Genomic DNA, 15,642 nt, shown 5'->3' on the forward strand with positions numbered 1-15,642 from the left:
ATCTCTAATAAAAGATAAGTAAAGAAGGGAAATTGTCATACCCTAATTTCGTTCGGGGACCATTGTTTGTCAGCATGCGACCTTCATTTGACCACTTCAAAATGTTTAACACCCATCACCGTGGAAGCCGTAAAGTTCTAGGATGTTTCGGAGAGAAATCGACCAAAAACACGAAAATGGGAGTGTATTTAGCAAAGTGGGGGTGCGTGTAAATAGATTGTTACACTCTAATTTCATTCAGAGACCATTGTTGATCGCTTCGAAAGGCTTAACACCCATCACCATGGAATCTGTAAAGTTCCGTGAAGTTTCAGAAAGAAAACAGTCAAAAACACAAAAACAGGAGGGTGAATGATCGAGGCCGTACCCGAATCAAATAAACATGAAAATGCAGTAACTAGGAAGTGATCCTAGGTCGTTTCCCAACGAGCAGTGACAAACCAAATGTTCATAATATACTTACAGTAACAGTAACGATTGGGGGGAGGGGGGTTTGTTTGTTTTGTGATTAAAGAGTAGAACAAGTAAACTGAAATACGAAATTACTAATATTAAAAACGGGTTGTTTCCTCTGATTCAGAAGCCACTCTCTTATCCTGGGCTGTGGAGAATTCGTCCCTAACAGTCAACCACTTAATCCAACCCTATTTCAATTTACTAAGCGAAAATCAACTTAGGGTTTTCAATACGTGATTAGGCACCACATACACCAGTTAGCCCTTCGTCCATTAAGCATGAACACAAGTTAGGCTCAGAGGCAATTAATCGAACACGAAGCGTGCACTGATTAATATTCACGAATTTGGGATAACTGGTGAAGGGAAAACTGCCAGGGAACCACATTACAAGCGAAACCTCAAAGAGAGTTGGGCTTCGTCCTCAAAAGGAAACAACACCAGAAAATCTAGCCTTCCATGGATTCAAACAGAAAATGCAAATGAAACATGAAGCAGAAACGTAAATGAACAGAAACGTAGATGAAACAGAAATGTAAATGAGAGTAGAAGAAGAAGCAAGAACGAAATCGTAATTAGAAACAGAAAACGTAAAATTGCATTACGTGAACAGTAGCATTAAACAGAAAAACGAAAACCCTAAAACAAAAGCTCTGAATAATGAATAGCATAACAGAATGCCTTGCACGAATCCCAAGGCTACTATTTAAAAAGAGTCACTTAAAGTCACTGGGCCCTATTACAATACTCTAGCCCAAAACGAAATAAACACTGAACAACATAAAATAAAATTACGAAATTTCCTAATTAACTAAGGTAAGTGCTGCTTAATTTGCCCTCTTCAAGTCCATAACCAAAATCCGGATTAAGCCCAATGTTTCATTAATTCCTGAAATTAGATTAAAAACATCAAATTAGCTAAATGAGCCCAAATAATAAAACTGCCTGATTAATTGACAATTAAGACCAATCAGTGATTAAAATGGTGCAAAAAGGGTTTAGAAAATAGAAGAAAATGATGGCACATCAGTGAACTTATCAAGATAGGGTGTAAATAGCATTTTCAAATCTAGGTCCTTTCAGAACATTTTGGCAGGAGGAAGCAACCTAGCTCGCCTGGGAAAGCTAGACGGCAATCTCCTCCCCCATTTTGTTGAAAAATGGCTTTTGAGGCTTTCGTAATGCTTCCGTAAAATTCCCGTAACCCTAAATAAGCATATTTCACTTAAGATAGGTGAGAAGGAAGAGAAAAAAAAGAAGAAAATCAAGTCTGATATGCTTCCGTAAGGCTTCCATAACTTTTCCATAAATTATGAAAAATTGGGGGTGAACTTAGTAAAAAGGGAGGTGCCTCAGGAAGCTTCTTGAGGAAGCCACCTGCTCCCCTGGGCGAGCTGGGTGGCAAGCACCACCCCCTTTTTTCTATAAATAGGCCGAGGGGTGCTGTTCTAAAGTGTTCCTGACCCCTATGCTATGCATTTCAGTTGTTTTTGGTGAAAAAACGTGTTTCTGTGAAGAAAATCCAAGCCGAGGTGCTTCCGTAACGCTTCCGAGACGTTTCAGTGAGCAATTTCGAGAAGATTTTCCGTCGTTCTTCATCCGTTCTTCGTGCGTTCTTCGTTCTTCAACCGGTAAGTTTTCGAATCCGAGACTTTCAATTCATTTCTTGTTTTGTTGGCCTTCATCTTCATTTCGTTCACTTTCAATTTTCTTTTCTTCCATTTTTAACGAGCTTCAACCGATTGTTTAAGCCGTTATCTCGCCTAATAAATGATAAAATGAATTTAACCGATCATTTGTATTGTAATGTCGTTTAATCACTATTAAAGCAAAATCTAACCGATTGTTCACTCGGTTAAATAAAAAAAGGAAAATAATAATAAAATAATCAAAATATCTTGAAAAAATAATAAATAATCAAAATATCTTTGAAAAATAATCAAAAAAAAAAAATCAATCAGACGTTTTTCTTTGAAAGTTTCCTTGGATGAGTTGACTAATAACCAAAGTGAAACTAAGGCTAAAATCAACCCACAAATCAAGCTTTGTTCGCAAAAGTCACTTAAAACCGTTTTAAGGTCCAACGTCTGAAACGGTCCTCTTTGCTTTTATCGGTTAACATGGACCGTTCAAAAGCATAAAATCAACACATAACTTTACCGCTTTTGCAAGAACTATGTAGGTCTGAGTTCCTCATCGCAATTGAGGATACGTAGGAGCAAAAGTCCCGCTTTTGTCGACCACCCCAAGAGATCGTTAATGGTCCAACGCCTTAACGTTTCTCTCCTTTCAAAAACCAAGAGATCGCTAATGGTCCAACGCCTTAACGTTTCTCTCCTTTCAAAAAAACCAAGAGATAGTTAATGGTCCAACGCCTTAACGTTTCTCTCCTTTCAAAAACCAGGAGATTGTTAAAGGTCCAACGCCTTAATGTTTCTCTTCTTTCACAACCAAGAGATTGTTAATGGTCCAATTCCTTAACGTTTCTCTCCTTTCAAAAGAATCAAAAGATCGTTTAATGGTCCAACGCCTTAAATGACTTTTGTTCGGTTAAAATCGATCTTGCGAAAAAAGATCAAAACAACTTAACCAACGTTTAGTTATGAAAGAACTACGTAGGTCTGATTTCCTCATCACAATTGAGGATACGTAGGAGCGAAGGAAACACCCTTGTCGACCACAAAAAGATAAAAAATACGAAAAGGCCCATAAAAAGATAAAAAACATAAAAAAGGGAAAAATACATAATTTTGAAGTCATATTTGCACACTTGATTGAAGGTTGTTGTCCCTTGTGATGGACGCGTGGGATGCTAATACCTTCCCCATGCGTAAAAATAACTCCCGAACCTTTGACGATTAAAGTTCGTAGACCACACGTTCCACTTTTTCCGACATTTTCCTCGAATAAACGTTGGTGGCGACTCCGCGCACCTTCCTCCCTTGGAAGACGCACCCGTGAGCCTCGCGTTGCCCTCCCGCCGAAGGGTAGGTTGCGACAGCATCCCACGTGCCCGTCACAAGGGACGACAGCCTCTAATCGAGTGTGCAAATCATGACTTCAAAACTATGTATTTTCCCTTTTTATGTTATCTTTTTCCCTTTTATGTTTTTTTACTTTTGTTCCTTTTTATGTTTTTTACTTTTTTGGGTCGACAAGGGTGTTTCCCTCGCTCCTACGTATTCCTCAATTGTGATGAGGAAATCAAACCTACGTAGTTCTTTGAGAACTGAACGTTGTTTAAGTTATTTTTATCTTTTTTGAAAGATTGGTTTTAACCGAACAAAAGTCATTTTAAGGCGTTGGACCTTAAACGATCTTCTCAATTTTGACAGGCGAGAATCGTTAAGGCATTGGACCTTGAAACGACCTCTTGATTTTTGAAAGGAGAGAATCGTTAAGGTGTTGGACCTTGAAACAATCTCTTTGTTTTTTTATGAAATGAAGAAGTTTATGAGTTGGTTTTATTTGGTTTTGGCTCATTAATCTTCAATCCTTTTTTAAAGATAACTTACAGCGTTATTGACCGATTAAAAACTTATTTTACATTGATGAAAAGAGTTTACGACACAAACGATCGGTCAAAACTTATTTAAATAGTGGTTAAATGAGATTGCAACACAAATGATCAGTTGAAATTGATTAAGTGAGATTACGGCTTAAACGATCGGTCGAAACTCGCTTAAAACAAAGAAAAAGAATACCGACGACAGAAGAACAAAGATGAAGACATACAAAGCAAGAATGGACCCCTAAGGGTGCATAGAATGAATTCAAAGCTTCGAAATCAAAAACTAACTGGTCGAAGAACGATGAACAATGAAGAATGGCGAAGAACATTCACGGAATTGGTCACAGAAACGTTACGGAAGTGTCTCGGCCTTGATTTTCTTCTTCTTTCTCCTTCTTTTCACTAATTTTAAGTGAAATATGCTTGCCAAGGGTGCTGAACCCATTCCCCTCAACCTCTCACTCCCTTTTATAGTCAAAATAGGGGAGGAGCTTGCCGCCCAGTTCGCCCAGGCGAGCTGGTTGCTTCCTGTTGAAGCTTCCTGATGGGCCTAGATGGGCCCAGTGCTGAAGAACACCCCCTAAATTGATCTTTTCACCCCCATTTTGAGTTTTTTTGCTCATTTCCTTCCGAAACATCGCGAAATCTTACGGATCGCGCGACAATTGGCTTTAAGCAGCTCAACGTGACTGACAAAAATCCGCACGTCGACAAACAATTGTCCCCGGACGAAATTAGGGTATGACAACTAGTATAAACTCTTGTGTGTTTTTCTTTACTTCTTATCTTTGTGTTAACTAACAAGGGCTTGAATTTGTTTTTAGATCTTACCTTAGGTTTTGATTTGTCAAGAAAATTGTTTTGCTCATTGTCTAATAAAGTTTTTCTTAAACTTCCATTATCTTTTTTTTTAGTTAAATCTGCATCAAAAGATAAATGGTTTTTCAATCTAAGAAAAAGTTTAAAATTTTCAAAAACATAATTCAACCTCCTTTCTTGTGTTATTTGCTTCTAGAGGCATAAGCATCATTTGTGTATAGTTTTATGTTATGTTTTGGTTAGGTTGTAAGCTCTAATTGATTGTGACACTAGAGCTAGTTTTTGGGTCGTTTCTTTAAATTAAAATTTATATGATGAACCTTTTGTGAAAAAATTAATCTGGATTTTATATTTCCTTTAGAGAGCAAAACAACATTTACGAACTTATGTATAATTATGGTTTTGTTATTTAGTTTTTAATTATGTATGAAACACGGAGTTAGTACAATATGTGATATCTTTCACCATGAATAAGGTTTTCAAGAAATACACTTATTCATTTTACTTGTTAATAACATAGTTGAGGTAAAGAGTGTTACATATGTCAAACACAAGCAATTACTAAATACAACAACTTATAAATTAGCATCTCAAAACATGTATACTATATGAATTAATTAGGCATTAAAAGTCATTAATTAAATGATTAAAAGGTAGTTTATGGAAAAGAGATTCAAATGCACTTATTATTTTTTTATTGAAAAATGTTAATCATTAGTTTGTTAGTTTTTGTTTTAAACACTCTTATTATGATAATGATACCAATTAGTTATGGCAAACCAAACATGTCCTCTAAAGTATAGGATTTGCAATCTTTATATATCATTGGTCCAACATAATAGCTAATACCATTAATTATTATTATATTCTAAGTCATTACCAAGTAAATATGTTTGACCAAGGGAATCTAACTAAGTTGGTTGAACAAAGTGTGTGAGTATTGTAATTTCCCTTGTATCATGTTCAATTCCTACATATATAAAAAAAAAGCATGTTTGACTCTCTTTCTCGTAAGTTATATTTGTTTTAAAGAATTTTATTAATTCACATAGCATGACAACCTAATTCTCAAAATATAATCAAAATGAATGAATTTTTTTAATACAAATTATCTTTATTTTTTTTATACAAATGACTTTCCTTTCATATATTAAGATTATAATAAGTTCATAATTGTTTCATAATTAATTTTTGGAAAAAGATTCAAACGCCCTTATTATAATAATGACTCAAAATATCATGATAATTAATGATGTCAATTAATTATGTCAAATCAAATTTAACCTCTAAAACATAGGATTTATCACCTTTTCATTGGTCAAACATAATTAATTGGTATGATTGTCATTACCAAGTAAACATATTTGACCTTCTTTTTCCATAGACGACATTTGTTTTAAAGAATTTTATTTAAAAAAAATTCACAAAGGATGACAACCTAATTCTCAAAATACCAATCAAAATGAATGAAAAATTTGTTAATACAAACAAACTTCTTTTTATATATTATTATTTTTTTTGTGAATTCATAGGCTACTTTTGTTTTAAAGAATTTTATTAATTCATAGCATGACAACTTAATTCTCAAAATATCAGTTAAAATGAATGGAAAATTTATTAATATAAAGACCTTTCTTTTATTTATATATATTACTAATATAAGAAAATACTTATTTATGGTGTAAAACTACTACAATTTACAAATTTTACTTAAAAACCAATCACATTAATTTTTAATTAGGAGAAAACATTTCTTGTCTTTTTAAATTTTTTAAATAATAAAAAATAGAAATTAAATATAATTAATAAAAAATAATAAAATAAAAAATAATAATATAAAAATAATGAAAATTTAATATAAGTTAAAAAAATTAAAATTTAAAAAGTTATTTAAAAGTAAAATTAGGATAATTTCCATTATTAATATTAATAGTCATTGATTAAAAACAGTTAAGAACCATTATCTCCAAATCTAATTAACACCACCGAAGTTATGCTTCTGTGTATATATTGCCGTTGGCGTTTCCCATCGTTCATTCAAAGAGTAAAATTAAAGCCAACGGCAGCTTCTGGATTTATCTAACGAACCCTCCGTAGTTCAGCATCATCGTCCGTCATCATATCATAATCATCACCGAATCAAACCAAACCTATCTTTTAATTCAAAACTTTTATTTTGGGAGACGCCGTCGTTTCGGCAACGCCGGCGGCGCCTCCTCCTCCAGCCATGGCCGCCGCAGACAAAGCGAAGCCCTCGAAGACGATGCTCTCGCTCCCCGTGAGCGTCGTTGTTTTGGCCATCGCCTACATTTACTTCTCCACCGTGTTCGTCTTCATCGACCGCTGGCTCGGCCTATTCTCCTCGCCAGGGATCATGAACGCCGCCGTGTTCTCCGCCCTCGCCGCTGCCTGCGCCCTCACCTACCGCGCCGCTATTTCCACGGATCCGGGTCGGGTTCCCGCAACCTACATGCCCGACGTCGAAGACGCTGAGAGCCCCATCCACGAGATCAAACGCAAGGTCATTCTGTCTTTTATTTGTTACTTTTTATTTTTTTTCAAAAAATGAAAAGCTTTTGCGTTTTGGGTGTTTCGTTTGTCGTTCAATCGTTCATTGCTTGCTATTGTTCTGTGTTCTGCGTGCTTTTTTTTTCTGCTGTGTTTTTAGGAGCTTGAATTGTTTGAATGGATTCTCTTGCGGTTGAAACTTAGCTTGATTTCGTAAGGGTTTATATTGTTGTTGTCGTTTCGTGACCTGGGGGTGGCGGAGATAGTGGCATTTCGCAGTTTGTGCTGTTTTAGTGTCGTTTTGTTCTGAAATATTTAGACCTGGTGGTGTTTGGTGGTGTTACAAGGCTAGGGTTTTTGGACATTCGTTTTTGATTGGAGAGTTAGGACCAAGACTGATCCAAGGTTAAAACATCTAAAACACAAGATTTAGCCCCGCCAACAAAATATATTTTCTTTTAGTTTTTTTATAAAGCAAACAAGCCACATTTATTAGAAAAATTGTCACATATGTTGACAAAAAGGCCCAATATATAGTTTTCTCATTTAAAGTAAAACATATATCTTAAAATTTGCTTTAGGCCTCAATTGTCATTTAGGCTGGCCCTGGTTTGGACACATAAAGAAGGCTTCGGTAGGTGCTGCGAGTAGAGTAGATTGTATGGTATGTAGTCCCGTGAAAAGGAAGAAAGGGAGGCCAAAAAGGACATTGGAGGAAGTGGTCCAGAGACTCATACTAAAGAATTGAAATTGAAACTTTGATATTTAATTGAGTTGAATGATGTCATATGATCTATATAGCTAACCTCAGACCTAGTGGGATAAAACCTTGTTTTTTTAGTCGGAGAGTTGAATGATTTTCCAAAACTGTAGCTTCTGTTGTGTTTTGTGAGCGTTTTGATGGATGTGGTTGATAAGGTGAGGGATTATCTGATAGAGGTTACATTTTGGTTGTTATGGATTAAAAGTGGAAGGTTTTTGTAAACTTCAATTTACTCATTGTTTTGTTTGTATTGCATGAAAGGTTGGTGTTGTGTCATGTCATTGTAGTAATGTTTTCTGTATGAAAAAGCTTACAAGTGCAGTTGCGATGGTTTATTGATGTCTAGAATGAATGAATATTCCTAATCAACTGTGACTATTAAGATGGAATCAAAATGGATTTCAAGATTGTTGGATTGGCTAGGAAGTAAAATTTTTGAGTCTTCTGGTTCTATTTATCTCTAGCTTGAGTAGTTTGGAGCTCTTATCTCTTGGGTTGTTGAATTCGTGTTATACAATTATCCTGCTTAAGAATTTAAAATATGCACCCCCACCACTTTAAGCTGAGGTTGTGGACCAGAACAGTCACAATTCACTCACATCAACCTGCAAGCAACAGCTGCAATGCAACCACAACGTCAGTTTAATACCCTGATCATGATTATGTGCAAGTTGCTTAATGGCCCTTTTCAGATACCTACTTTCTCTTCACTTTCGAATTTAGAAAAGGGGTTTTCTGGATTAAGTTGATAGTTTTGCTACCATGCTATGCCTGGTTAAGAAAAAGACCACTTGTATCCTTTATTCAGTATGATGTAAATACAGAATTTCTCTGTTTTGTATGTGGATATTGCTTTGGTATTTGGACTAGCGTTTTTGAGTTGTTGTTGTCCTATCTCTCTTCTCTTCTATGATCAATGCATTTATGAACTGTATGGGACTTGTGGAGTTGTTGAAGTTACGTTCTTCTGGGTTCTTAAGTGAATTTGTATGCTCAAATTGTTGTATGTCATATTATAGTGAGATGACATCTTTTATTTAACAATTTATTTGAATTAATCACTTGGCATAAAAGGATGTATCTGTGATCTGCAAAAGATTCCCATAAATATTTGGTTTATATTAATATTAAGCATCATGGAAATTAACTTTCAAGTAATGTTTTTTGGATCTGCAAGCAGGGTGGAGATTTGCGATATTGCCAAAAGTGTTCTCACTATAAGCCTCCCCGTGCACATCATTGCCGGGTTTGTAAAAGATGTGTTCTACGAATGGTATGCATGATCTAAATTATAATTCAAGGTTTATCTCTAGGATTTTCATGATAATGACAATCTGTTGTCTCTTGGTTGTCAGGATCATCATTGCATTTGGATAAATAACTGCGTCGGTCATGCAAACTATAAAGTATTCTTCATTTTTGTCTTATATGCTGTAATTGCCTGCATCTACTCCCTGGTATGTTCGAATCTTTTTCATTATCAGCATGATTTGATTTTTATTGTGATTTTTCTGGTAGTGCAAGTTTGGAGACTGATTCATTTTTAGTAATAGTCACTTTTCTTTTCTTTTTCAGAAGCTCTCTTTAACAGCTTCAAAAGAAGCAATTATTTCTCTAAATCCAGACATTTGCTAAGCTGTATTTTCATGAATGAAATCTGTTGTCTGATTTAATTTTATCTTTCTTTCTGTATTTGTTATAGCATGATGCTAGATTTGATGGTTCTAATTGCGCTGACAATCCTTTTTTGTTTTCTGTATTGCTTAACTTTGTAGGTCTTACTTGTGGGTAGTCTAGCTTCTGACAGCATACAGGATGAAGAGAAAAATGGAAGAAGCTCTTTCCGAACTGTATATGTAAGTTCTGCTAAAAACGACTGCATGCTTTGCTTAAGCAGACTCAACAATTTGTTTTTCATGATTTTTCCCCCTTATTTTTGCAGGTTGTTTCTGGGCTCTTGCTGGTCCCCTTATCAATAGCCTTATGTGTGCTTTTAGGTTGGCATATCTATCTCATTCTACATAACAAGACCACGATAGAGGTTATTACTTAGTAAAATTTTAGTTCAAAACTATTAGTTTATTTGACCAGATTGATGTCAACTTTCTGAATTAAGCAATTGTGTTAGCAGTATCATGAAGGAGTGAGAGCTTTGTGGCTTGCAGAGAAAGGTGGGAGTATCTATAAACATCCATATGACCTTGGCCCGTATGAGAATTTGACATTTGTAAGAACTCAAGACTATAATGCAGCATCCTTGTTTTTTTTAGAAATGTCATCCTTGTTTTTTTTTAGAAATGTCTCCCCTTGTTTTCTTCCCACCTTCGTGCATTTTTTCAGTTTGTTCATTTTTTTTTCTCCACTTGCTTCATCTTATATGAGATGAAATGGGTTTATGGTGTGTTTGGATCAGATTTAATTTTTTGAAATAAGCACGTATTGTTTAAAAACTCTACTAAAAGCTTGTGAAGATAAGCAATTATTTCTTTAAAATAAGTTGAACCATTGAATTATGGTTTAGTATGTTTTACTGATTACCCAAGCCATTTTGGGGTAGGGTTGAATATATGGCAATAATTGACACCTGGTGCCTTCCACATTTTGAAATATGACAGAATCGTAACTATAAGTGTCACAATTATCCTGTGTAGTACGTTATTTTGATTGGCATAAAGGAACATGTGATATGATATTTTTTAGTATTTACATTTACTTATCACTATGTATTTCTTTCAGGTTAATAAGAAATGTATGTTTTAAATTTTTCCTTATATAGTGTTAACTGTTAAGGAAGCTAAGCTATCTTATTTTTATATAGATCTAAAAATTCTAGCACTGATATCCAGAATTCATTATGGTTTGAGCTGTTTTTTTTTCTTTTTCCTAACAGTTGTTTCCTAATATATTGTTTTTGAAATATATAATGTTTCTCGTTCTTTTTGTGTGTGGGGGTTAGTCATCATGGATTTCGGTTTATCAACCTCTACTAACAACGTACAATTATTCTTTGGTTTGTGGCCAAAGTTAACTTGACTAAATGGTTCATAAATTGTTTTTGTAGCCCCAGTTGTTACATTTAAAAATTATTGTAATGATGGGCCCTGGCTATGCTTCAATGACAATGCAAATACACAACTCCATTCTTACCATATTCTGAAATTTAGCTTTTTAATAGAAGAATAGTGGCAGTAATGATCAAAATCTTGACCTTTTGGTTATTGAGGCTATAAAACAATCCCAATGACCCATTCCCCCTAAATCTTAGGCTGTTTGGTGAAGACTCATGAAGGGTTTTAAGTTGCATTCCTCAACTGCATTTGTGATGTTTTGTATCAAGTGTTTTAAATTGCATTCCTCAACTGCATTTGCAACTGCCACATGGTTTGTGATGTTTTGTATCAAGTGTTTTAAATTACATCCCCCCTAAATCTTAGGCTGTTTGGTGAAGACTCATGAAGGGTTTTAAGTTGCATTCCTCAACTGCATTTGTGATGTTTTGTATCAAGTGTTTTAAATTGCATTCCTCAACTGCATTTGCAGCTGCCACATTGCGGTTTGTGATGTTTTGTATCAAGTGTTTTAAATTGCATTCCTCAACTGCATTTGCAGCTCTGCCACATTGTGGTTTGTGATGTTTCCGCAACTGATATTTTAATTGCAATTGTGGCCACTTTTTTTTAGCAACTATTTTCCACAATTTCAATACCGTTTAGGTTTTGGGTTATTTTTAAGTTTAGACAACTTAATTGCAATTGATAATGTGGAACTGTAGATTATACTCTCTGATACTCTAAATCAAAGGTGAAAATGATAGATGATACAGTTTGTGTTTATTGGTGAAAAAATGTTTGATTGTCTTCATGGATGAATTCTTATTCATCAATTATAGAAATTCGCAATGCCCCAACCGCCACCTCTCTTCCCCTTTTATTGTTTTTTATTTTTTCATTGAAACAAAATTAGAAGCTGCATGTATAAAGTATGTGATTGAGTTTCTGTTTAATTGCTGCAGGTTTTGGGACCGAATATCCTTAGCTGGCTGTGGCCTACTGCAAACCATATAGGTTCTGGACTTAGGTACCGCACCATCTACGATCTCCCTAAAGGTGCTTCAACGTCCAAATGAGATTTAGACATTGCTTTGCAGTGGTCATTTGCAATATTATTCATATTAACCCTTTTGATGAATGGTTGAGTGATGACAATGCTGAATGATCGGTAATCTGCCATCTTTTAGTCCACTATAAAGTATAGCTTTTTTAATGTCAATCACCCAAAATTGCTGAAGCGTAGGTGGTCACGAGCGTTTCGCTTCATATACCAGAAGAAATTGACTAAATAATGTGTATGCCCATGTGGATATTGATAATAGTCACTTATTCTCTGCCTCCTTTTTCTTTCCTTTTTTCGCCCATTTCTTAGGCACAAAATAGGCCTTCTTTCTTGCTTTCCCCTTCTTCCGGTCTTGTTAGGGTTTGGATGATGTGGGGTTACAGCTGTAGAGTTCTGCTGATAAACCTATGTACAAATAGAAATTCTGAAACCGGCTCATCAAGGAAGTATCCTCAAGGGATTGATTAACCCTATGTGAAAAGTTGTACTTTTGTATTCTAGAATTGTATTTTCTGTATCTTGGATAATATTTGTATCATCCATTTTTTTATTTCATGTATTATACATTTTTTTTTGCTTATTTATAGTTGCACAATTTTTCATAGTAATTTATCTCAGCTAGTTTGTACCACGTGGGGAGGATATGAACTGGATTTAATCCTTACATTCTTACCGGTAGTTACAACAGGTGTATCAAAGAATACAACCTGGTGTAAGACAACCTTAGCACATGTTGGTTGGATAGTCATTGTTAGTTGTATAGTCATTGTTCGGCATTAAGTTTAGTAATCAAAACATTAAATTCTGTAGTCACAGTAAAAGAGACAATAATAATTCATAATCTGTGTTAGATTCAATGTTAATGCTACTAGAAAAAGAATGTTAATATTTTTAAGAATGGATTAGAAAAATATAAAAATGTAAAAAATATATCAATATAAAATCAGATCCAAAAAATGGTTTATCAACATGTTCGTCTAACTGAAACTAAACTAAACTTGTCTTTTGAAGTAAGATTTCGAGTTCAAAATTTGTATGAATTTATGATTTGATATTTGGTGGTTGCTTATTCCTAGAAATTGATATTTCAAGAACTATGAATTGGATGTATCATTGAAAATAAATTATGGAATGGATTAACTCTATATGTAATTGTGGTTTTTGATACCTTTTCTCTCGAATTTGAATAAGTACATTCTCATTATATTGTTAATATACATTGATTTGATATGTCAATATGCATATTTAGAATTAATTTTTAGTTTTATGGTTGAGCAAAATAATGTACTCTTGATTAAATATCATGAGGACCACATTATGCTTCATTCCCAAAAGTGAATGCGACAATACCTAATTATTATACTTAGTAATTAATATTTTTCCACTTCTGGTGAAAAAAAATCCTTAAAACTTCTTGACCGCAACCTCGACTATAAGATTGTTCATAACAATAAATATTTTAATTATAACATTGATTCCCTTTAAATATGTTTTTCCAAATAGTTGTTGCATTGATTATTTATACTCCTAGTTTCTCTGAAGAATAATAAAATTTTCTTTTGTTTGGTAATGCAATAAGTTAATGTTAGTATTATTTTTGGTACTACAATTATAATTGAAGGCTCCAGAAGAGCTAGTTATGTATTGTGAAGTACTTGAAACACACTAGAAGGGGGTTGAATAGTGTGATGGATCAAAACTTAAGTTTTCAAAAACTTTTTTAAAACTTTTCTCAAATAGATATTAATAGACGTTGGGTTTCGTCCAAGGGGTTTGAAATCATTATGTGCTTAGAAAATCAGTTCACAAAACTTGGATAGAGTAGTGTAGGAGTAACATATGGAAAAGAACTAGTTATATAGAAGCAGTAAAGAAAACACAAGTTTTATATTGGTTCATCCCAACTCTTGGGCTACGTCCAGTTTTCCTTCAAACTTTGAAGGATTTCACTAATTAATTCTTTGATTACAATCAAGTATTCTCTATGCCACTTCTAGCTACAATGAGTACTCTATAGGTCACTCCTGGCACTACACTTAATCTTCCCCTAAGATTAAGACCCAAATATTCTTTATCACTAAGTCACTTTTGTCCTTCACAAACAATATATTCAAGCTTTATATAGAATTTAGAGCTTCGATCTATTGAGAGATCCCAACTGATGTTGTCTAATAGCTTTGGCGCTTAACATGAGGTTGCTACTGTGCAAAGAGAGAGAGTGGGGACCAAAAACACTTTTTGCAGCAAATCTTCAGAGAAGTACAATCTGCTAGTGTCGTCTACTGCTCAAAGCTGACTTTTAGTGTACAAATCAAAAGAAAAGTTAACAACATAAGACAAAAGGATTTAAGAATGTCGAGACAAGACAATTTAAATCTTCTTTCTTGTGCGCTATGGCACGAGTTTCTTACTGAACTTATGGACATTACTTCCTAATGATTGTTTTTAGTACTTGAGGATCATGTAATTGTTCCATTGCTTTTGGATTGTGAGCCAAGTGCTAAAGCACTTGTCTTCTTAAGACTGGAGGATGAAGTAGTATCGTCCAATGATTGATACTTTGACTATTGTCTAGAGCTTTTCCATTCATGCTTTTCTTCTTGTATATGAACCTATAGCTTAAGCATGAAAGGTTAATACATAAAATTTATACTTTGTTAGCATCAAAACCTTAGGGATTTAATTGTTTGGTATAGTCTAATGTGACTTGGACACTACCAAACTTAACAATCTCCCCCTTTTTGATGAGACAAACAATATAAATTTTGATACCAAAAAGGATTAGATGGGAAAATTTAAGATCAAAGTATTAGAGCAGTTTAGAATGTATTGTCGCACACCACTTGCTCTTTGTTTAGGTCTCTTAAGAATACATCTTTAACGTACAACAAACACGTTAATTATAAGAGTATAAAGAGATCTTTCAAAACCATAATTAGAACATATATTGCATAATTTAGAGCAATTATGTTATTAAAATGAGTGACTAGACTATGTGAGGATAAATGAGACTCTCTTTGAGTTCATTATATTATGCATGAAAATCATGAAAGACACACATATGTGACCACCATAACACTTGTTTTTATTAAAAAGCAGATGAGTACAAGTGTGCTATAAATCAAAATTCATATTCTACTTTCTCCCCCTTCGTCATTTATCAAAAGACACAAGTTTAAAGAGAAAAAGGAAATGACTTTGGACATCATAGACAACCCTCAGTGGCAAGAGGTGGAGGGTTTGATGGTGGTGATTTTGGTGGTGAAGGCGGAGGCATAGGCACATGATTTGTAGTGGTTGCAGGTGCAGAGGTAGTAATTGGTGATGGCGGAGGAGGTTCAACGGAGGGAGGCAGCCTTTGTTGCATTAATAAGTTCATGTTTCAGAGCATTGAGTTGTTGAAAGACTTGAGAGATGACTCTAAAGTATTCTTTATCAGCAAGTTGGTTTCCATGCATTCAACAAGGAACCTT

At 34.5% G+C, this 15,642-nt stretch overlaps 1 protein-coding gene across 1 annotated transcript; it reads left to right on the plus strand.

Annotated features, from left to right (window-relative positions):
* Positions 1-6,785: 6,785 nt before the first annotated feature.
* On the plus strand, positions 6,786-12,755 carry LOC114406178 (probable protein S-acyltransferase 16). Its single transcript, XM_028368816.1, has 7 exons — positions 6,786-7,306; positions 9,237-9,329; positions 9,412-9,513; positions 9,832-9,912; positions 9,999-10,097; positions 10,188-10,283; positions 12,069-12,755. Exons 1-7 carry the CDS (start codon positions 7,013-7,015, stop codon positions 12,180-12,182), a joined length of 879 nt encoding a protein of 292 aa, XP_028224617.1. The 5' UTR covers positions 6,786-7,012; the 3' UTR covers positions 12,183-12,755.
* Positions 12,756-15,642: the final 2,887 nt, after the last annotated feature.

Source organism: Glycine soja, chromosome 3 (assembly GCF_004193775.1).
Source record: "Glycine soja cultivar W05 chromosome 3, ASM419377v2, whole genome shotgun sequence".
Taxonomy (NCBI): Eukaryota; Viridiplantae; Streptophyta; class Magnoliopsida; order Fabales; family Fabaceae; genus Glycine; species Glycine soja.

Excerpts from the sequence above, each read along its gene's own strand:
- LOC114406178 (XM_028368816.1), top strand. The coding sequence starts at position 7,013 with ATGGCCGCCGCAGACAAAGCGAAGCCCTCGAAGACGATGCTCTCGCTC. Across the intron at positions 7,307-9,236 it reads TCCACGAGATCAAACGCAAG|GGTGGAGATTTGCGATATTG; the intron begins GTCATTCTGTCT and ends ATCTGCAAGCAG. Across the intron at positions 10,098-10,187 it reads ATAACAAGACCACGATAGAG|TATCATGAAGGAGTGAGAGC; the intron begins GTTATTACTTAG and ends TTGTGTTAGCAG.